This window comes from Anguilla rostrata, chromosome 7 (assembly GCF_018555375.3).
Source record: "Anguilla rostrata isolate EN2019 chromosome 7, ASM1855537v3, whole genome shotgun sequence".
Classification (NCBI taxonomy): domain Eukaryota; kingdom Metazoa; phylum Chordata; class Actinopteri; order Anguilliformes; family Anguillidae; genus Anguilla; species Anguilla rostrata.
In genome coordinates this window covers 51491371-51513510 of record NC_057939.1, presented here as the reverse complement: position 1 = coordinate 51513510, position 22140 = coordinate 51491371, and the positions used below count along the sequence as shown (strand labels likewise).

At 52.2% G+C, this 22140-nt stretch overlaps 1 protein-coding gene across 1 annotated transcript in view; it reads left to right on the top strand.

Moving 5' to 3' along the window:
* Positions 1–22140, top strand: part of LOC135258650 (huntingtin-like) — a 41455-nt gene that overhangs the window by 2470 nt on the left and 16845 nt on the right. The window contains exons 2-38 of the mRNA XM_064342093.1: positions 274–357; positions 699–819; positions 2558–2617; positions 3820–3899; positions 4377–4515; positions 6234–6375; positions 7120–7298; positions 8013–8217; positions 8803–8850; positions 9424–9504; positions 9614–9987; positions 11600–11723; positions 11983–12101; positions 12224–12335; positions 12514–12651; positions 13139–13355; positions 13799–13877; positions 14224–14393; positions 14501–14564; positions 15497–15597; positions 15868–16014; positions 16438–16558; positions 17001–17077; positions 17461–17612; positions 17885–18087; positions 18478–18604; positions 18803–18930; positions 19283–19393; positions 19553–19630; positions 19714–19937; positions 20047–20125; positions 20531–20692; positions 20778–20833; positions 21023–21171; positions 21472–21608; positions 21743–21859; positions 21970–22092. Of these exons, the coding sequence (XP_064198163.1) occupies positions 274–357; positions 699–819; positions 2558–2617; positions 3820–3899; positions 4377–4515; positions 6234–6375; positions 7120–7298; positions 8013–8217; positions 8803–8850; positions 9424–9504; positions 9614–9987; positions 11600–11723; positions 11983–12101; positions 12224–12335; positions 12514–12651; positions 13139–13355; positions 13799–13877; positions 14224–14393; positions 14501–14564; positions 15497–15597; positions 15868–16014; positions 16438–16558; positions 17001–17077; positions 17461–17612; positions 17885–18087; positions 18478–18604; positions 18803–18930; positions 19283–19393; positions 19553–19630; positions 19714–19937; positions 20047–20125; positions 20531–20692; positions 20778–20833; positions 21023–21171; positions 21472–21608; positions 21743–21859; positions 21970–22092 (4828 nt within the window). The remainder of the gene's footprint in view (positions 1–273; positions 358–698; positions 820–2557; positions 2618–3819; positions 3900–4376; positions 4516–6233; positions 6376–7119; positions 7299–8012; positions 8218–8802; positions 8851–9423; positions 9505–9613; positions 9988–11599; positions 11724–11982; positions 12102–12223; positions 12336–12513; positions 12652–13138; positions 13356–13798; positions 13878–14223; positions 14394–14500; positions 14565–15496; positions 15598–15867; positions 16015–16437; positions 16559–17000; positions 17078–17460; positions 17613–17884; positions 18088–18477; positions 18605–18802; positions 18931–19282; positions 19394–19552; positions 19631–19713; positions 19938–20046; positions 20126–20530; positions 20693–20777; positions 20834–21022; positions 21172–21471; positions 21609–21742; positions 21860–21969; positions 22093–22140) is intronic.

Genomic DNA, 22140 nt, shown 5'->3' with positions numbered 1-22140 from the left:
GAGTGGCAGCAGCAGCCGGGCTTAGCCAGAGAAATGTGACGACAGATCAACCATGTTTATTAATGCCAGCATACTGCTTCTCTAGGTCCATGCCTTAGAACTTTATGGAAGTGTATGAGAAGAATGAGACAAAGAGTCTTTCCCTGTATGTAAGTGAGTGGAAATGATACAGTGACATAGTTGCTTAATGCATCTCAGTCCACCCATTCCCTTGTGATGCATTTTATCCTGGTTTACTGTTTTAATTCTTCCTGTTCTATTCCTGTCCAATAGGAAGAAAGACCCTGCCACCACCAAAAAGGACAGAGTCACTCATTGTTTGACAATATGTGAAAACATCGTAGCGCAGTCTTTGAGGTAAGCCATCTTCTCCAAAATTATTGGCGGTCTACTGCTAAACAGTTACAGTTACCCACAAATGCCCGATTTCAGAACACAATTCATAAAAATCATGAAAATTAGTGTGCAATGCGATGGTCACATTCCAACATTGTGGTTTGTATAGTCCTCTATGCTTCTACATAAACTTGACTTGTTTGGGGGCTATTGTTGGTGGATTAGTGCTGTCAACACATCAAGTTTAGAATGAGTGTTGAGCGGAGAGATGGGCCTGTAGTTTTCTGAGCCGGACGCTGGCGCAGGTCTGTGTGGAGTGACTGTGAAGCCCCCTCTCTTGCTCCCTATGGTCCTGGGATCAGGACCTCCCCAGAGTTCCAGAAACTGTTGGGCATCGCCATGGAGATGTTTCTGCTCTGCAGCGACGACAGAGAGTCCGACGTCAGGATGGTGGCCGACGAGTGCCTGAACAAAATCATTAAAGTAAGAACAGCGCCTCCTGGTGTGTCTCCCTTGTCTTTCCTTCCACATCTGCATTCTTTCTATAGCTGTCTGTAGATGGCTGTCTGTCGGTTTTTCCTTTTTTCAGACAATGTCTTTCTGAAACTGTCAGATTGCATTAGGTTTGTTGGTAGTAACAAGTGTTCTGCCACCTAGTGTTCATGTTTAGATATGCAGATTGGCTGTGCAGTGGTATCTATAGTCAGCATATGTCCCCTTACATGTAGTGATTTGTTTGGGACCCCACTGGTACCCAGGTAACCTTCCGGCAGATGTTGAGCTTCCTGTATAGAGTAGTACAGTAGATATTTTTTTTGTGGTGAACATCTTGCTCATTCTTCGAGCACTTGGTACTTGGTCTCTGAGATGAGTCTTGGCTGCAGTGAACGAAGTTGCTTATACCTGTTTTACTTGATTAAACCTGTTCATTTGTTTAACTTGATGTCACAAGGGTGGGTAGCGTCGCTGTTCTGGCCACATTGAAAACTTGGCCGTTGTAAGTATGTATTGCAGTGTTAAAGTGTTTCAGCACATTTAAATAATTCTGCCTCAATTGGAGAGTCTAATTAATATGTTGCTGAGCAGTTCAACACTGCAATAGGGTGTCACAGAGTGACACAGGTTTTACTTTCAGCGGACTGAGCTGTAAGCTCTCAGCTTTTGGTAAGAAAAAGAAAGAAAAGCTTTATTTTAGTTAGTTTACTTTCTAAGATTGTCAAATAAATTGCACCTCAGTCCTCTACAATTTCAAATACATGAAGCATTTCAAGTAAAATATGGGCCTATTAGCCATTTGCTGTTTCGCGGACCAGCAGATTCAGCTGAATAATAACACCGGTATAAGCAGTACGCTGTGTTACTGGCTTGGTGGAACTTAAACTGCAAGCACATTCAAAATGGCGTCAGGAACCACTGCAGTAACTGATGGCAAGCTTGTGAGCAGCACGTGGTGCTGTTGAATTTGCATTTCCCTTCATCCTTTTTGCTTTTCAAATCGTTGGCTGGGAATGTTGTTGGTTCTGTCAGGCTTTGTATTGGTGAGCATTCAGGTTGTGTAAAAGTGAGAAAAAAAAAATTTGCATCTGTAATGGTTGAGAGATGGCAGGTTATGAAAAAATCTGACTCTTAGTCGCAGCTGAACATGCACAGGCTTGTTAGAAAGATAGGCAGCAGTAATACCATCCATATATGAGCCCCTTTCTGCTGATGAGAAGGCTGGCTAACGGCATTAGCTTCAACGACTGATAGGATTCTGTCTCTACATCAATTGCAGACTTCTGCAAGTCCGTAACGTGTAGGTGTAAATGACGTGTTCTCCATGGAGTCTCCAAGTCCGTATGATTTTTTTAAAACATTATAATTCACATCATTTTTGTTCTTTTTCACTTGGTTAAGTAGATTATGCGTTACGATTATGTGTACAATGGGTTTTCCAGTTGATACATTTTTCCATCTGCTTTCCATCATTAAAAGGAGAATTTGAGCTCTGAAAAAAGTCTTAAAAAGCATTTGAATCTCATCAGTAATGTCTGTTCAGGTCTTGTTTTGGGTGTTTTTTTCTTCTGCTTCACAGCATGGGTTAATCGCTGTACACCTGTCAGTCTACCTCACCTGCCTGTCGTTCTCTTTTGGCAGTGCCGTTGGACACAGATGCAGGTGTGGTGGGTAATTACGGGTGTTGTGGGTAATTAATGCTTTTTCGTTCTCGTCCCCTCCTCAGGCGCTAATGGACTCCAACCTTCCCCGGCTGCAGCTCGAGCTCTATAAGGAGATAAAGAAGGTGAAGACGTGTGCTTTCTGCTTTCAGAAACACTCACCGGTTCACCTGCACAAGTCTACCTGTTCAGAAAACATACATGAGTCTGAATGCTCTTTAACAAGTGAAATAATACATTCTTGCCTGTGGCAATGGGACTGTTTGTGTATTGTGGTGCTAGAGCCGTGGTCATTGGAAAAGTAGCCAATCGCTGACGTGAATTCCAATCTCTAGCTTGTCATTGGCTCTCGTGGATGTACGTGGGTGTGTGTTAGACATCTGACTGTACACCTGCACACTGAAATAAGACCAGTGCTGGAATGTGTTTCTGTAAAAGCTAGAAGGGACATGATGTTACCCGCTTTTCACTTTTTGGAGACAGAGCTGGAACAGACACAAACTGTACCTTAGAAACGCCCATTTCTGGGATGTGCTTACGCACTCAAAAGTCATAATTCGCCTTGGCGGTATTTTCACAGCTCTATGCCTCATCTAGTCCCCACCTCTGCATGCTCTGAAGGGATTGATGTCTATCGTACAAGCAGCTCACCGGCTAAATGTGTCTCTTGTGAGTTTGTGTGCACTCTAGCGTACAAAACAGATATAAATCATTTCCAGCTTAGTACTGGGTGCTTATAATGTAACAAGGCTATAATATCATGCACTGTTGCACTGGGGAACACTGTCTGCTTGTGGTTTATTATACTGGACCCTCATAACAGACTGTGAAACATAATAGTAGGACTGTCGCTTGGATGCAGCAGGTAAAAAAAGGGGGAAAAAAATTACCTGTAAGAAATGTCTCACTGAACTGCATCTGTTTTAAGGATGCAAGATATTTAAGATTTTGAGAGCAAGAAGCGATTGATAGAAAACGATTTCATGACGGGGCATTTGCAGAAAGGCACGTCTGCCTGCGTTAGTTAGATGTGCAGCTGCTCTATTGCTTTGGCTTTGTTTGCACTAAATTGAGCCCTGTAGAGTCCCAGAGGCTCATGCTTTACTCAGTCCTGTCTTGGCACATCTGCTGAAACCACACCAGTACTGGGGACCTGTGGCCTGTAAAACACTTACAAAGTGCCAGCCGATAACATTAAAATGGGCTGAATAGGTGCCTGCAGAGCTTAAGGCCTCTTGGCTGGTGTTGCTATGTGAGTGAGTGAGTGAGTGAGTGAGGACGTGGTGGCCGCTGATTGGCTGAAGCAGACCCTGTTATTCCCCTGCAGAATGGCGCCTCCCGGAGCCTGAGAGCTGCCCTGTGGCGATTCGCTGAGCTCTCTCACCTGGTGCGCCCACAGAAATGCAGGTAAGCTGCTGACTTTTTTTTATGAGGACCGTTGGTCTTGTGTGTGTGTGTCTGACAGTATGAGGAGTGTTGGCCTGGTGTGTGTTACTGACTTTGTGAGGGCTGTTGGCCTGGTGTGTGTGACTGACTTTGTGAGGACTGTTGGCCTGGTGTGTGTTACTGACTTTGTGAGGACCGTTGGTCTTGTGTGTGTGTGACTGACAGTATGAGGAGTGTTGGCCTGGTGTGTGTTACTGACTTTGTGAGGGCTGTTGGCCTGGTGTGTGTGACTGACTTTGTGAGGACTGTTGGCCTGGTGTGTGTTACTGACTTTGTGAGGACTGTTGGTCTTGTGTGCGTGTGTGTGTGTGTGACTGACTTTGTGAGGACCGTTGGTCTTGTGTGCGCGTGTGTGTGTGTGTGACTGACTTTGTGAGGACCATTGGTCTTGTGTGTGTGTGTGTGTGTGTGACTGACAGTTTGAGGCCCGTTTCTCAGGCCCTACCTGGTGAACCTGCTCCCCTGCCTGACCCGGATCAGCAGGAGGCCCGAGGAGAGCGTGCAGGAGACCCTCGCCGCCGCCATCCCCAAGATCATGGCGCCCTTCGGCCACTTCGCCAACGACGGGGAGATCAAGGTAAAGGAGCGCCTCTCTCTGTCATGGTGGGAATGAGCCTTTTAGCCTTGTGCTTCGGACAGATTTCCAGCGTGACCTTTGTGTTCTAGCGGTGTACTGACCAGTTTATGGCGAGCAGAACGGAACATATGGGTTCAGATCTGTTGTTTTGCAGAGGAAATTACCGAATTGCAAAAGTATGATGGGGGCCGGGGGGGCGGGCGTGGCGGCTTGTTTTTGAGCTGAAAGTGCTGTTATTTCATCAAGTCGTTTAAAGCAGCATGGAGCGCTGTCCAAAAGCTTTGGGGTCCTCTGTGAGTTCGGAATGGGGAGGTATCCACGGAAACTCCAGAAGACACAGAGCTTCACTTTGTTTTTTACTCAGGTCCTCAGGGTGTAACTGCCCCAAGAGAGGATAAAAGCTCTCTGTCAGCTGGTGCAAGACTGAAAGTGTGTATGTTTGTGTGTGTGTGTGAGAGAGAGAGTGAGACAGTGAGTGAGTCAGTGTGTGGCTGTGTGCATGAATGTGTGCATGTGTGCTTGTGGCTGTGTATGTGTGTGTGTTCCGTGAGTGAGAGAGTCACTGTGTGGCTATGTGTGCGTATGTGTGTGTGATTGAATGTGTGTGTGTGAGTTCTCTCAGCTGTGTGTGTGTGTGTGTGAGTTCTCTCAGCTGTGTGTGTGTGTGTGTGTGAGTTCTCTCAGCTGTGTGTGTGTGTGTGTGTGTGTGGTGTGTGTGTGTGTGTGTGTGTGTGAGTTCTCTCAGCTGTGTGTGTGTGTGTGTGTGTGTGTGTGTGAGTTCTCTCAGCTGTGTGTGTGTGTGTATATGTGTGTGTGTGAGTTCTCTCAGCTGTGTGTGTGTGTGTGTGTGTGAGAGTTCTCTCAGCTGTGTGTGTGTGTGTATGGGTGTGTGTCTGTGTTTTGGCTCCTCTGTACTGTAGTTGGCTGGGGACCTCAGCCCTGAGCTGCAGCATCTGGACGTGTTATTGTTGCTCTCAGACTCCGCCCCATACTGGGCGTGGTCACGTGACTGATGCATGACCGTGCCGAGCGGGAGGGGGGGGGCCTAGCCCCCCTCACCGGCGCCCCGCTTACATAACATTCTAAATACGGCCTGTGATGCAGGTGCAATCTAATTACCGCCATACGCTCCGCCCCTCTCTGCTCCCTCTCTCTCGCCAGCGTTCAGAAGAGCTGCACTGCAGCCAATGCTGAGCACGTCACACAAGCAGTGTTTCATCTGATTGGTTTCTGTTTTTTTTTTTTTTCTTCAATGTCATTTTGTGCTCCATCTCACCCTCTCCTCTGTGACCCACCAGTGGGTCCAGCCCCTGTGTTTATTACATCAGTGAACAGCAGCATTCTTTAATGTTTCTGAACTGGCCTGACATCAATTAGTATACAGCAATAGGATGCTAGGCTAGCCATTTTTATTTTATTTTATTGTTCGTTTGACAGCTGTAAAGCTAAATCTGTCGTGCCTGGGCTGTTAACTTTGTAAAAACAGAATGCATGGAGATAACAGTACACTGCTTAATACAATGGGGATTTCAGCATTACACAATCATTATGCATCAAGGGGTGTATTTTTATCCAAAAAAGAAATACTTCTGCTCGTTTCCGTACAATATTCGGAAAAGAATTGTAGCGTCTTTGACTGTGAGTGATGCTTAAAGCAGAAAGCTTCCCCCTCGCCACGGGTCTTCAACGCGTCCCCCTCCTCTTCCTCCCCCCCCCAGGTGCTGCTGAAGGCCTTCGTGTCGAACCTGAAGTCCAGCTCGCCCACCATCCGCCGCACGGCCGCCAGCTCGGCCGTCAGCGTGTGCCAGCACTCCCGCCGCACGCACTACTTCTACACCTGGCTGCTCAACGTGCTGCTGGGTGAGGGAGAGTCCCGCTCTTACCACACACACGCGCTTACTTACACACTCGCACACACTCTTGTCGCTTCTCTGTCTGTCCGCATTCTCACAGGACACTGTAAACCTTCCCTTTGGATGTACGGTCATGCAGACTGTTAGCTGTTGTCAGGAAAATGGCAGGCATTGTTGGGCTGAATGGCCAGTTCTCGTCATTATGTTATGTTATGTTATGTGATGTTATGTTGTGTCGTGTAGGTCATGGATTTTAACTGCTGTTATAAGAGGACCAGTGTAAACCATACACCTTGATTCAGTGATATTACACTGCTCATTACTCTGTAACAAACACTGGTGTTAATTCTGTCATGGGTTTCAGAGTGCATAATTATATTTTTACTTTGGGAAAACCCTAAAAAGTTGAGAAACTCATGGTGCTAGTGCCTGTGTTTGTGGTGGATGTGGTTTTCTGGGTTTTCTTCCGTAAAATTGTATCAATGGATTGCATTTTATGGGTAGCATGTGCAGGATTCCTTCATTGACAGTTTTCTCTGTGTGCGTGTATGTGTGTTTCTGTGTGTGTGTGTGTGTGTGTGTGCGTGTGTGTGTGTTTCTGTGTGTGTGTGTGTGTGTGTGTGTATCCCCGTGTGTGTGTGTGTGTGTTTCTGTGTTTCTGTGTGTGTGTGTGTGTGTGTGTGCGTGTATCCCTGTGTGTGTGTGTGTGTGTGTGTGTGTGTGTGTGTGTGTGTGTGTGTGTCCCTCTCAGGGCTGCTGGTGCCCGTGGACGATGAGCACCCCAGCCCTCTGATTCTGGGGGTGCTGCTGACGCTGCGCTACCTGATGCCCCTCCTCCAGCAGCAGGTGAAGGACACCAGCCTGAAGGGCAGCTTCGGGGTGACCCGCAAAGAGGCCGACATCGCCCCCACGCCCGAGCAGCTCATCCAGGTGCCGTCCGAAAACACCGTGCATGCTAACTGATCTAGGTACAGCCCTGTCACACCATACATGCTAGCTCATCCAGGTACAGCCCTGTCACACCATACATGCTAGCTCATCCAGGTACAGCCCTGTCACACTCTGCATGCTAGCTCATCCAGGTACAGCCCTGTCACACTGTGCATTCTAGCTCATCCAGGTACAGCCCTGTCACACTGTGCATGCTAGCTGATCCAGGTACAGCCCTGTCACACCATACATGCTAGCTCATCCAGGTACAGCCCTGTCACACCATACATGCTAGCTCATCCAGGTACAGCCCTGTCACACTCTGCATGCTAGCTCATCCAGGTACAGCCCTGTCACACTGTGCATTCTAGCTCATCCAGGTACAGCCCTGTCACACTGTGCATGCTAGCTGATCCAGGTACAGCCCAATCACACTGTGCATTCTAGCTCATCCAGGTACCGCCCCAAAACACGGTGCATGCTAGCTCATCTAGGTACAGCCCTGTCACAGCTAGCTAGCTGATGACAATGACAGCAGCAGCTATATGTAGTGCACAGTGTGATTAAAATGGACGTACTTTACATTGTAGGTTATTTGGTTTTGTGAAAATGCGAATGCTAAAGCTTTCCCCCAGCTTGACCATCGCGCTGAGCTGGGATCTGTGCGTTTAGTGATGGTGGGCGTGGCCTGCGTTTTCCCCGCCCCCTCCCCAGGTGTACGAGCTGACGCTGCACTACACGCAGCACCGGGACCACAACGTGGTGACGGCCGCCCTGGAGCTCCTCCAGCAGGCCTTCCGAACCCCGCCCCCCGACCTGCTGCACGTCCTCATCACGCCCGGCGGCATCGCCCGCGCCAGCATCACCCGCGAGGAGACCGAGAGCCGCGCCCGCAGCGGCAGCATCCTGGAGCTCATCGGTGAGTCCCCGCCCACCCCGCCACTCAAACTGAGGCTCCGCCTCCTCCTGTCACCGCCACTCAAACTGAGGCTCCGCCTCCTCCCACCACCGTCACTCAAACCGGGGCTCCACCTCCTCCCACCACCGTCACTCAAACCAGGGCTCCACCTCCTCCCGCCTCTGCCCCTCAAACCGGGCCTCCGCCTGCTCCAAAGACTGTCACTCAAACCGGGGCTCCACCTCCTCCCAGCACTGTCACTCAAACCCAGGCTCCACCTCCTCCTGCCACTGCCAGTCAAACCCAGGCTCCGCCTCCCGTGGGCATGGGCTGGCGTCTTCATGCATCCGTCCCACCCACAGGGAGAGAGCGCTGCTCCCCTTCAGCGTTTCTCATCTCTCGTCACGACCGGGTGGCGATTTCCTTCGGTGGCGGTTCGACCTCTGCCCACCCCCTCCTTTCTTTTCTCTTTCCCTCTTTTCCTCCTCTTTCCCTCTGGTCCTCTCTCTCTCTCCCCCTCTGTGTGTGTGGGCGGGGCTCTGTGGGTGTGGCCTGTTCCTCTGGGCTTTTCTGCTGTCTTCATCTCTTCTCTCCTGTCGCCTGCAGCCGGAGGGGGTTCCTCATGCAGCCCGCTGCTCCTCCGAAAACACAAAGGTGACTATGCCCGGCCCCGTCTCCTGACCCCCAGCCGCGCCTCCTGACCCCCAGCCGCGCCTCCTCACCCCCAGCCGCGCCTCCTCACTCTCCGCCCTCCACTCGCTTAGCTGCCCACCGCAGACGCCCGGAAGGAGGCGCCATTTTGCCATAAACTGAACTTATTTTGTGCAGCTTGTTTTTGCTTGCATAGAAAAAACTGCTGGCTAAATGGTCATATCAATCCAGGATTATTGCAAACTTAGCTTTGAATGCTCCTGCATGACCTCTGGCCGTTCTGACTTGTGTGTCAACCGCTTGGTTTGTCAACCAGATCTTCCCCATTTACACTGTAGGAGTATTTCATGTGTCAAGCAGTGATAGTTGTGGGTTTCCTGGCCACACGTTTTGGGAAGACAGCAGGGGTGTGTGTGAGTTTTGGGAAGACAGCAGGGGTGTGTGTGAGTTTTGGGAAGACAGCAGGGGTGTGTGTGAGTTTTGGGAAGACAGCAGGGGTGTGTGTGAGTTTTGGGAAGGCAGCAGGGGTGTGTGTGGCTCCTGCTTCCTGTAACCGGCAGTGCTTTCACTCCTCAGGGAAGCTGCTCTCAGGAGAGGAGGAGGGGCTAGAAGATGACCTTGAGGCGAGGTCAGAGGTCAGCTCCGGAACCTTCACAGGTGCGTGGCCTAAGTCCTTTATTTGTCCTTAAAGTGTCATTAATAAGAAGTCTTGGTGTATAGTATGACCCTGGTGTGAGTGGTAACTTGCCTGTAATTCCGCCCGCAGCCTCAGTGAACAGCGAGGGCGCCAGCGAGACGGCCGGCTCCTCCTCCTCCGGCGTGTCCACGCTGGACGCGTCGGCGGCGCATGACATCATCACGGAGCAGCCACGCTCCTCGCAGCGCAGCCTGCAGCCGGGCGACTCGGTGGACCTGAGCGCCTCCTCCGAACAGGGCGGGGTCGACACGCCCGAGGAGGAGGAGGAGGTGGAGGGGGAGGAAGGGGAGGAGGACGGCATGCTGAGCCGCGGCTCCAGCCAGATCAGCGGCGGCCCGTCCGACACCAACCACCAGGGGGCGCTGTCGCCCGCCAGCGACAGCTCGCAGACCACCACCGAGGGGCCGGACTCGGCCGCCACGCCCTCCGACTGCCCCGAGCTCGTAAGTCTGCCGCGGCGGGCCCAGCCCCCGCCGTCCCCCACCTCCACCGAGGGGCCCGACGTCTCGCCCTGCTCCGACTTCGGGTCGTCCGTCACTCCTCCTTCTTCTTCTTCTTCTTCTTCCTCCTACTCCGCCGCCTCCTCCTTCGCTAGCGGTAGTGACAAGGTCAGCAGCTGCCGGGGTGGGAGGGGCCTCTGCAACTCCGCCCCTTTCCGCCCTCCTTCACCACCCCCCTCGGCTCCGACCCCCTGACCCCCCCCGCCCTCTCATTGCTACAGCCCTGCTCTTAATGACCTTTGACCCCCCCCCCTCCTGCCTGGTCTCTCTCTGCCTGACCGCCCGTGTCACTCAGAAAGGGCCGTGTCCATGGTCCTCAGCCCTCTGCACAGACAGCCACAGTGGGTGTCACCCCGAGCTGTTCGTCAGAGATCTGGTGGCTTGGCTCCTCCCCCTACCCCCTGGGCGTCCTGCCATTGGGTGCAGAGAGCAGCATGGGTGCGAACTGGTCCTTGGATTTGCCTGACTCATATACCTTTATCACGATTCAATTTTCTCATGTAGATAGCGGTATCGTTTCGTGCTAACGCTAAATGCTAATCCTGACTCATGCTAATCCTAACTAAATCCTAGCATGTGAATGTTTTCTGTCTGCTGGCTCCTTGGACGTCCTTGATTCTGTGGTGGATGCACGTTTTGGAACCAGTGCACGTTCAGATTCCATTTCCATCCCAATCCATTAAGCTCATCTTGTGTGTGAACTAATCCTGTCACTTTGATATGCCTTTTTTTTGTCTTGAGAGCTGATACTCAGTTTTTCAGAGGTAAATTCTGCACACCATCCTGCTCATTCATCCTCCTTTGATGAAAGACAGTCTCACTCATTTATTTAGGGATGTATTAATGAATCCATCTGTGTATGTGTACAGTCACAGTCCTTTCTGCAGATTGTTTGTAAGTAGTGACTGCCGTTTCCACGGTAAATCTCACCAATAGATTTAACAGTCACCGTTCACCTTATGCATGAAAATTGGTTATCGGGCTGCTGTTCGTAACGTCACACTAACGCATGGAGGACCAGGGTGCCGTTCACTGCGGTTCTGCTCTGTGTCGCGTCACTCTGATTGGCTGGATCTGTGTCCCTGAGCTGCTGATTGGCTCAGCAGGGAGAGCTTCGCTTTGTAGGCCGGTTTCTGTAGTTCAGTATTCAGTCAGACTTCCAAACCCAGACATGCAGCAAAACTGTCTTCCAGCCAGAATCTGGGAAAGATCCCAGATTTTTTTTTGGTTAAATATGGAAATGGTGTTTAAGCTGGAGGGAGTGGAGAAGTGAGGAAGGCAGCGGAATGGGGGTGTGGTTTATATGCCCTAGATGTCGCCTGATTGGCTTGTGTGTTTGTCTGTCTGTGCCTGTGTGTGTGTGTGTGTTTGTGCGTTTGCGTGTGTGTGCGTGCGTGTGTGCGTGTGAATGCGTGCGTTTGTGTGTTTGTGCGTGTGCGTGTGCGTGTGAATGCGTGCGTTTGTGTGTTTGTGCGTGTGCGTGTGAATGCGTGCGTTTGTGTGTTTGTGCGTGTGCGTGTGAATGCGTGTGTTTGTGTGTGTGTGTGTATCTCAGGTGCTGGACGGCAGTGACAGTCAGTACTCAGGCATGCAGATCGGGACGCTGCAGGATGAGGAAGAGGAGGCAAGCAGCGCTGTGCCTGAGGAGCCACTGGAGCCCTTCTCCCAGCCCAGCCTGGGTAAGATCATCATCATCATCACCATCATCATCATTATCATTGTCATCATCGTCATCCTCATCATCATCATAATAGTGCTGGTCATGACAATGGTCTTTATGATAGTAGATTACAGGTATAGAATAGGAGTCCCCTGTCTTCTTTTGTGGAGGAAGAGAAAGGCGGGAGCTTGACTGTGGTCCCATGTAGGTGGGGTCTGTTCCGCTTGCTCTAAGCTGGTCTTTGACGTGCTGTGTTTGTATTCGTCTGTGGGCCGTAGCCCTGAGGAAGCCCCACCTGCTGGAGGGTTTGGGTCACTGCAGGCAGGGGTCGGACAGCAGCGTGGACAGGTTCATACCGAAGGACGAGGTGCTGGAGCCAGCGGAGCCCGAAAACAAGGTGAGCGCCTCGCCACCGTAACGGGAGGCCGGCTTTACCCGCGCCTGGGCCCAGGACGCTGCGGAGTGCTGCCCGCTCTCTGGCCCGAGCGCGCTCAGATCACGTCTCCTGTCTCCAAGCAGCCGTCCCGGATAAAAGGCGAGATTGGGCACTACACGGACTGCAAGGCCGAGCCGCTGGTCCACTGCGTGCGCCTCCTCTCCGCCTCCTTCCTCCTCACTGGCCAGAAGAACGGTGAGCACATATCGAAGAAGAAACTGTGTGATTGGTGGATTTGGAGACATTTTGAATAAGCAGCTGTGTGATTGGTGGACGATGGAGACATTTTGAATAAGCAGCTGTGTGATTGGTGGACGATGGAGACATTTTGAATAAGCAGCGGTGTGATTGGTGGGTGTGACCTCTCCTGCAGATCTGGTGCCCGATAAGGAGGTGCGGGTGAGCGTGAAGGCGCTGGCGGTGAGCTGTGTGGGGGCGGCTGCTGCCCTGCTCCCCGAAGCCTTCTTCAACAGCCTGTACAGAGAGCCCCTGGAGGGCCAACAGCCCGAGGGTGAGAGAGAGAGAGAGAGGCATTTCACCGTCACACACGGGAACGTTCACAACCCAGTGACTGAGCTGAGGTGCTTCTTTAATGAAGAGTACTACATATTGCAGCACTGTTTCTTTAAGGGAGCTCGCTCGTAGGAAAATATGTTTACTTCACTGAAGTTCCCAACACCCTTGGGCCTGTATCAGGAGGCAGGAGTGTGTTCACTCGTGGTGCCCCTGGTCTCGTTCAGCCTTGGGTGAGGGTCTTCATGCCTGCACTTATCTGTTTAAGATGGCGTATTATTTTTTTCCCCTTAAAGTAATCATCAGTAAATCTTCTGGCGAAGTGACCATTATGTTAGCTGTCCTTTAAACCCAACTTATACACCTGTCTTCTCTCAGAATACACTTTTGCATGTTTATGTGGTAAAAATGCACATTATAAACATGGATTTTTATGGGTATATATAAAGTTTTGTTTACCACTCTCTCGTTGTTTGTGTTCACAGAGCAGCAGTATGTGACGGACATCCTGAACTACATGCAGCACGGGGACCCCCAGGTCCGGGGGGCCACCGCCGTCCTGTGCGGAGCCATAATCTGCGCCGTGCTCCACAAGACCCGCTTCAGCGCCGAGCCCTGGCTGGCCCGCGTCAAGGGCTCCACAGGTCAGCCTGCCCGAGGGACAGCGCCCCCTTTCAGGAGCTTTAACACGTCTCAGACCCAGTTTTGTTAGCCGTCGCTAACAAAACTGGGTCTAAAAGGTATTTTAGATATGTGGCCCATTTGGGCCATGAAGGTATGCAGTTCTCTGCAGTGTCCCATTTTAGGTTCACATTTACTCATTGGGGTGCATTGGCGTGCTCCTAAATTTTTCCAGCTTGGGTGGAACCTTTCTCGCTGGCGGACTGTGAAACATCTTGGGGCCCAGTTATGTTAGCTTTCTAACTTGCAGGACGGTAAATCTCCAGGAGCGGGGTTGGGCAGCCCTGCTGTAGCTGTTGAATGAGGTGTGCTTTGTTGGGGTTGGAGTGCAAACCTACAGGACAGTAGATCTCCTGGGACAGGGCTGGTTACCACTGATGTCGGTGGTTATGTTAGAATGTAATGTTCTGTGGTTTTGGAGGAACCACGCTGTCTCCTGCAGGGACTGGTGCCCTTGTCTGCAGAGCCTGCGAACGAGTTCTGTCCTGTAAGTGGGCTCCAGTGCTGACGGTGCCTCGCCGCACGCCCTCGACTGAGATCTGTGTAACCCTGATCTGCGCCCACGGTCTCCTGCTCGTTTGGAATCACTGACCTGAGATCTGTGTGAACCTCCCGAGCTGCTGTCCCACCACTCCCTGCTCCGTTTGGAAACACTGACCTGGGATCAGTGTGAACCCCTGATCTGCTGTCCCACCGCTCCCTGCTCCGTTTGGAAACACTGACCTGGGAATAGGGCGTGTTTGTTCGCGTTCGTTTTTCTGGCACAAGTTTTGACTGCCAGCTACATCCTGGCTGCAGGGGGTCCACGGACCCCTGGGGGTGCTTGAAGGAACTGCAGGCGGTCCCTGGTCAGAATTGAATTGAAATGCCGGTTTGTGCGCTGGTTTGAGCTGGTTTCTTTTTTGTGTTCCAGCACTGTCTCATGGCCCTCTGCACCAGCAGCAGCAGCTTCAGTGAACAGGGCCTGCGGCTGGTCATCGACCTCCTGACCCTCAGGGACTGCTCCTATTGGCTGGTGCGGAACGAGCTGCTGGAAACGCTGGGGGACTTGGACTTTCGGTGAGGGGATGGGACCGCGTGGGTTCGCTGCTGGAGCACTGACTCAGCCCAGCTGGTTTATGTGCGCAGTTAGGCCCCCCATTGACAAGTCATTTTCTGCTCTGCAGGTTAGTCAGTTTCCTGGAGAGGAAGACAGCACATTTGCACAAGGGGGAGCACCACTACACTGGGGTTAGTATGAGCTTCTGCCCCTCCCTCCCTGTCTAATCCCTGCAGGTCATTATGGAGCCCTTTGAAGTATGTTGTATACCACTAAGAAGGACACAGCACAGTTTTAATGTTACACACAGCAGCCCCTCTCCAGAACAGCAAAACGCTTTAAAAATGGTGTTTACCCGAAGTATTTGTTTTCCAGCTGGTGGTCAGTAACTTTGTGGTCTGTAGCTGTACAGTTTTCCTGTCTGTATTTCTGTAGTCGTGTTGTCTGTAGCCCCTCCCCCTCTATGATGCGTCCCTGCTGTGTGTAGCCCCGCCCCCTCTCTGATGCGTCCCTGCTGTGTGTAGCTCTGTAGTCGTGTTGTGTGTAGCCCCGCCCCCTCTCTGATGCGTCCCTGCTGTGTGTAGCTCTGTAGTCGTGTTGTCTGTAGCCCCGCCCCCTCTCTGATGCGTCCCTGCTGTGTGTAGCTCTGTAGTCATGTTGTCTGTAGCCCCGCCCTCTCTCTGATGCGTCCCAGCTGTGTGTAGCTCTGTAGTCGTGTTGTGTTTGAGCCCGACGGGCCCCTCCTGGCGTCTGCATGTTGCATCCCCCGCCCCCTCTCTGATGGCCAGCTGTGTTGTAGACCGTAGTCGTGTTTTTGTAGCCCCGCCCCCTCTCTGATGCGTCCCTGCTGTGTTACTCTGTAGTCGTGTTGTTGTTCCAGCTGCTCCTCTGATGCGTTCCTGCTGTGTTGTAGCTCTGTAGTCGTGTTGTCTGTAGCCCCGCCCTCTCTGTAGCGTCCTGTGTGCGTAGCCCCGCCCCTCTCTGATGCGTCTGCTGTGTGTAGCTCTGTAGTCGTGTTGTCTGGGGCCCCGCCCCCTCTCTGATGCGTCCCAGCTGTGTGTAGCTCTGTAGTCGTGTTGTCTGTAGCCCCGCCCCCTCTCTGATGCGTCCCTGCTGTGCGTAGCTGCTGAAGCTGCAGGATCGCGTGCTGAACGAGGTGATCATACCGCTGCTGGGGGACGAGGACCCGCGGGTGCGGCACGTCGCGGCCGCCACTGTCAGCAGGTGAGCGCTACACGCCACATGCGTGTTCCACGCTGTCTAACACACGGTCTTACACACGCTGCCCACTCTGAAAGAACCAGCAGAGAGGCCTACGCTGTGTGAGCATGCGTCAGCTCTGATTAACATGGGTCAGATAAGGTAATAACTGCAATGTGTAGGAGCGGGTTAGATATGGTGCTTTATTGTAAGGTCTGAAAGGAGAAGCAAGCCTAGCTCATAGGGTATCACCTGTGGTGTTCTCAGTGTGATGAAGGTGTTTGTGTCCCGCAGGCTGGTCAGCAGGCTGTTCTACGACTGTGACCAGGGCCAGGCCGACCCTGTGGTTTCCATAGCGAAGGATCAGAGCAGCGTTTACCTGCAGCTGCTCATGCACGAGACGCTGCCCCCCTCCCACTTCACCGTCAGTACTGTCACCAGGTACACTGCCTCCTGTCAGTACTGTCACCAGGTACACTGCTTCCTGTCAGTACTGTCACCAGGTACACTGCTTCCTGTCAGTACTGTCACCAGGTACACTGCTTCCTGTCAGTACTGTCACCAGGTACACAGCTTCCTGTCAGTACTGTCACGTACAGCTTCGTCACTCCAGGTACAGTTTCCGTCAGTACTGTCACCTGTCAGTACTGTCACCAGGTACATAGCTTCCTGTCAGTACTGTCACCAGGTACACTGCTTCCTGTCAGTACTGTCACTAGGTACACTGCTTCCTGTCAGTACTGTCACTCGGTACACTGCTTCCTGTCAGTACTAAGACCAGGTACTGTTCCACTGTTTGGATGTAGACGGCACTCATGGGTGGATGTTGAGTGTAATTGACGTGTGTGGTCTTCTTTCCCTCAGGATGTACCGAGGTTACAACCTGTCCCCCAACACGTCTGACGTCACCATAGAGAACAACCTGTCCAGAGTGATAACGGCAGTGTCCCACGCGCTCACCTCCTCCACCTCCAGAGCCCTGACTGTGAGCTGCCCCGCCTCCCCCCGCCATCAATCACACCTGGCTCAGACGTGCATGCTGAAATGACTGTAGTAACTATAGCAACTGCATCCCTACACATAGCAACTGTGCTGCTACCCTTAGCAACTGTACCCCTACACACTTAACAACTGTGCCCCTACGCTTGGCAACTGTGCCGCTGCACTTAGCAACTGCACACCTACACTTAGCAACTGTACCCCTACACACTTAGCAACTGTACTCCCACCCTGCTAGCAGACTTTTGAAATTAGATTTTTGAAAAGACTGTTTTTGCTCACTGTAGCCCCTGGAAACCAGGTCAAACAAATGAATTTCACTTGGAATAAAGAGAGCGTACAGTATGTTAATAGCAGTTGTGTGTTGAGGCTGACTGTGGACAGTCATACAGCCTGTTTCTGATCAGACTGGGGTTGTATTTTTACAGTTTGGCTGCTGTGAAGCCCTGTGCCTCCTGTCCTCCGCATTCCCAGTGTGCACCTGGAGCATGGGCTGGCACTGCGGGTACGTCACCTCGGCCAGCCAGCCGGCCCGTTCCAGCATGTATAAGAACCGGGCACGCTCGTTCAGGTACCCGCTACCCTGGCATGCCTGTCTCCTGCTTTGCCTCTGATTCATATCCCACATTTACAGCCCCCCTCCTTCCCCCCATTATAGAGCAATGCTCAGTTATGCAAGTGTACTGTCTACCCAGTCCCTGCTGGCAACCTGCTTGCTGACCTTAGATATGGCTGTTACAATAGAGTGTGAAATCTTTATATCTATGGTATGTGCAGCCTTTGGTGCTGTTAGGGGGATTTCTGTACCACTGAGTATCTATGGTGTGTGCATCCTGTAGGTAGAGTTAGGGGTATATCTGTAACGCTGTATATCTATGGTATGTGCAGCCTACCCCTGCCAGGCCCGGGGGATGATGGGAAGAGGCCCTGTATGGTGGGCATGGCCCACATCGTGCTGTCGCTGCTGTCTTCCGCCTGGTTCCCTCTGGACCTGTCCGCTCACCAGGACGCCCTGCTGCTGGCCGGCAACCTACTGGCAGGTACAGAGAGCCAGACCAGTCAGAATGCTGTCGCCACGGAGACTGCTGCTGTCTCCACTGAGACTGCTGCTCTCGCCACTGAGACTGCTTACTGACTGACTACTCATACATTCCCTGAGCCGGTTTATAGGTTATTCTCCTGGTACATAGGCTGTCCATATATTACATTCTTTTCACTGAAACTTTTCTTTAAACACTGAGACATGAGAGACGTGTGCCACTGAGACTGCTCGTAGTCCCAGACTCACACTGCTCACCCCCGCCCCCGACAGCGGCGGCCCCAAAGTGCATGAGGAGCCCCTGGAGCGGGGAGGAGGAGTCCGGCTCTGGCCCCGCCAAGCAGGAGGAGCCATGGGCGGCTCTGGGCGACCGCTCCCTGGGGCCCATGGTGGAGCAGCTCTTCACACACCTGCTCAAGATCCTCAACATCTGCACCCACGTGCTGGACGAGGTGGCCCCCGGCCCCGCCGTCAAGGTAACCGAGGGGGAGGGGGGGTGGGGTGTATTCTGTGCCCCCTTAAAAATGTCTTCCGATTCTCAGCATCTCCCAGCCTAGCTTGTGCTATGCTTGTATTTGCTCACACCACATAGGGGTGTAGTCTCGCCTGATTCTCTTCCTGAATACTCATGGACGGAGGTGGTGGTGGTATATATATATATAGGAAATACTCATTCATGGACCCTAAAAGCTTCAACATGAGGCAGAGGTCTTGGATATTTCAGTTAGATGAAAAGTAGTGGCCATAGAAACGCTTGGGATATACAAGTCACCATTTTCTAATGAATCGGAGGAAAAAACTTGAGCTCCAACACACACATTCGCAGCTCGACAGTGTGTTCACCTCTGAGTTTTCCCTTTGTTTAGGCCAGTCTCCCGTCCCTGGCCAACACCCCCTCCCTGAGCCCCATCAGGAGGAAGGGGAAGGAGAAGGAGGCGACGGACACTGGCTCTGCCCCCATGAGTCCAAAGAAGAGCGGCGAGGTCAACCCAGGTAAAAAAAAAAAGAAACTAAGAGCGCAATCCCATGACGTGAAATCACTGTGAAATCGCACACAAACCAGTGGCCTGCCCCCTAGTGGCTGTAAGACTTAAATGCAGAATAAATCCCAGATTGTTCTGATGGTGGATTTGTTGGACGTGTTTAGCAGCAGGCCTGATCTTAGGGACCCACGTCTCTCTCGTTCCCCAGCTTCCAGACCAACTGAGAACACGGGGTCAGCTACGATCAACAAGTCCTCCACGCTGGGCAGTTTCTACCACCTGCCCCCTTACCTGAAACTGTACGACGTGCTGAAGGCCACACACGCCAACTACAAGGTGAGCGCATGAGATTCATGAGACCTTTATCCATGTGAAAGGTGCATTTCAATAGTAATCAACCTCTTCCTGGAGATCTACCATCCTGTCGCTTTTCATTTCAACCATAATTTGGCACACCTGACTCAACTAATTAGCAGCTCAATGAGATTTCTAGCTGTTGAATGAGGTGTGCTTTGTTAGGGTTGGAATGAATACCTACTGGACCATAGATCTTCAGGAACAGGGTTGTGGTCCGTTGGTGTACATGTTCAAAAAAGGTGGATTATAAAACAGGTATTTATCTTATAAGTTGTTCTGATGAACAGAAGGCTGCTGTCAGGGTAAGAACGTCCTCCTTTGTGTTGCCCAGGTAACGCTGGACCTTCACCACCCCAGCGAGAAGCTGGGAGGCTTCCTGAGGTCCACGCTGGACGTGCTGTCTCAGCTGCTGGAGCTGGCTACTCTCCAGGACATCGGAAAGGTGAGCGATTTTTCCCCTTTTCTTTTCCCAACATTCCCAACACGTGCCAAAATGGTTTGTTTAATATATGATTCCGGCTCATTTTCTTTTCAAGTCTGAACCACGTTGAGCTCTTGTGTGTGGAAGGTTCTGTACCACTGAAGTTGTGTGTGTCCACAGTGTGTGGAGGAGATCTTGGGGTACCTGAAGGCTTGTTTCTCCAGAGAGCCCACCATGGCGACGGTGTGTGTGCAGCAGGTGAGTTTCCCCGGTGGGTACCCCCATCTGTACCCCCTCATTGTGGAACACGTTTACTAAGATTACTATTTGTGGTTCCCCAGCTGCTGAAGACCCTGTTTGGGACCAACCTGGCGTCCCAGTACGACGGGTCCTGGTCCAACCCCAGTAAGGCCCAGGGGAAGGCCCTGCGGCTGGGCTCGTCCAGCCTGAGGCCCGGGCTCTACCACTACTGCTTCATGGCCCCCTACACGCACTTCACCCAGGCGCTAGCCGACGCTAGCCTGCGCAACATGGTACAGGCCGAGCACGAGCAGGACGCCTCCGGGTGAGAGAGAGAGGGACGCGCACACACACTTTCACACACACACACACACACACACACATTACGCAGCTATGAGCATAGCTCAGTCTGATCCTCACTCTGTCGCCCTCAGCTGGTTCGATGTGATGCAGAAGCCCTCCCACCAGCTGAGGTCCAGCATCGCCAACGTCAGCCGCCTTCGAGGGGACAAGGTAACCACCCCGCCGCTGTTACCCACCCCTCCCCCAAACCTGCGCTCCGGCGTTAAAGTGACCCGTGTGTCAAACCCTGCTTTCCCGGGTTCGAGAGCAGAAGACTCAGCCCTGAGCTCAGGAGCTGTCGTGATTAATGGACAAGAATCCGGTTTCATTTAGAAGGCAATCTCGGTGATGCAAATCAAGTAAAGCTATTGTTAATGTTTTCCATGTATACACCGGATGCGCTGCACATTATTCTTTATTAATTCAAAAACTTCTGATTGAACGTGGGTCCCCACACTGATCTTTTCATGGCGACATTTTGTAATGTAGCGCACGTGTACAGGGTGTAGACATGCAGTATAGCACAGCGCATGTGAATGATAGTTCCTAAGGCCACCATTTCTCTCCTGTGCCCAGAACGCCATCCACAACCACATCCGTCTGTTTGAGCCGCTGGTGATCAAGGCCCTGAAGCAGTACACCACCACCACCTCCGTCCATCTGCAGCGCCAGGTCCTGGACCTGCTGGCCCAGCTGGTGCAGCTGCGGGTCAACTACTGCCTGCTGGACTCGGACCAGGTCAGGCCTGCCCCCGCGGGAAGGGCGTGTCTGTAACGCGGTCTCTGATTGGAGCAGATCTCACGCGCTGCCTTCTGTGTTGCAGGTGTTCATTGGCTTTGTGCTGAAGCAGTTTGAGTACATCGAAGTTGGACAGTTCAGGTATGGTGCCTCTCGGGGTCCCAGTATTACTGAATACATTAGCACTTATTCTGATGGTGCCTTCCTGCTATGATTTGCTCAACACCTAATGTTGTAATGTTGTGGAAATAGAAGATGACATCATTGCTAAAGCAGGCCCTGCTCGCTGCCCGTCTGGCTGTTAAGTGTTTGGGATTGTGGTTCCCGCAGGGACTCGGAAGCCATCGTTCCCAACATCTTCTTCTTCCTGGTGCTGCTGTCGTACGAGCGCTACCACTCCAAGCAGATCATCAGCATCCCCAAGATCATCCAGCTGTGCGACGGCATCATGGCCAGCGGCAGGAAGGCTGTCACGCACGGTAGGGCCTGCAAATGAGTAATGAGTAATCACATAGCAGTTAGCCTGTGGTAGCATTCTGTCTCTGTGCTAATGAGCCTGTGCTAGCATTCTGTCTCGGTGGTAATTACCCTGTGCCAGCATACTGTCTCTGTGCTAATTAGTCTGTGTTAGCATACTGTCTCTGTGCTAATTAGCCAGTGTTAGCATACTGTCTCTGTGATAATGAGCCTGTGTTAGCATACTGTCTCTGTGCTAATTAGCTTGGGTTAGCATGCTATCTCTGTGCTAATTGTGTTAGCATACTGTCTCTGTTCTTCAGCCATCCCGGCACTGCAGCCCATCGTGCACGACCTGTTTGTGCTGCGCGGATCCAACAAGGCGGACGCCGGCCGCGAGCTGGAGACCCAGAAGGAGGTGGTGGTGTCCATGCTGCTGCGACTCATCCAGCACCACCAGGTACTGCTCAGTGTGTGTGTGTGAGTGTGTGTGTGCGTTAGTGTGTGTGTGCTTATGTACATCTGTGAGCGTGCGAGTGTGCGTTTCTGTTGCTTGCTGTACCAGTTGTAAGTCTCTCTGTCGCCACCCTGCAGGTGCTGCAGATGTTCATCCTGGTGCTGCAGCAGTGTCACAAGGAGAACGAGGACAAGTGGAAGAGGCTGTCCCGCCAGATCGCTGACATCATCCTGCCCATGATCGCCAAGCAACAGGTGAGCGCCGCAGGCTGGACCTTCTCTCCACCCGTTCAGCGGTTTGTTAAAATTCTCTGCTGTCAGGTCAGGTGCTAGCGGTTTGTGTCGTTGTGCGTCCCGCTGTGCAGATGCTCCTGGACTCCCATGAGGCCCTGGGGGTGCTGAACTCGCTGTTCGAGACGGTGGCCCCCTCCTCGCTGCGGCCCGTGGACATGCTGCTCAAGAGCATGTTTGTGACCCCCAGCACCATGGTGAGCCCCTTGGCCTGAATGTCTGTTTTCAAAAATATGATGGGAAGA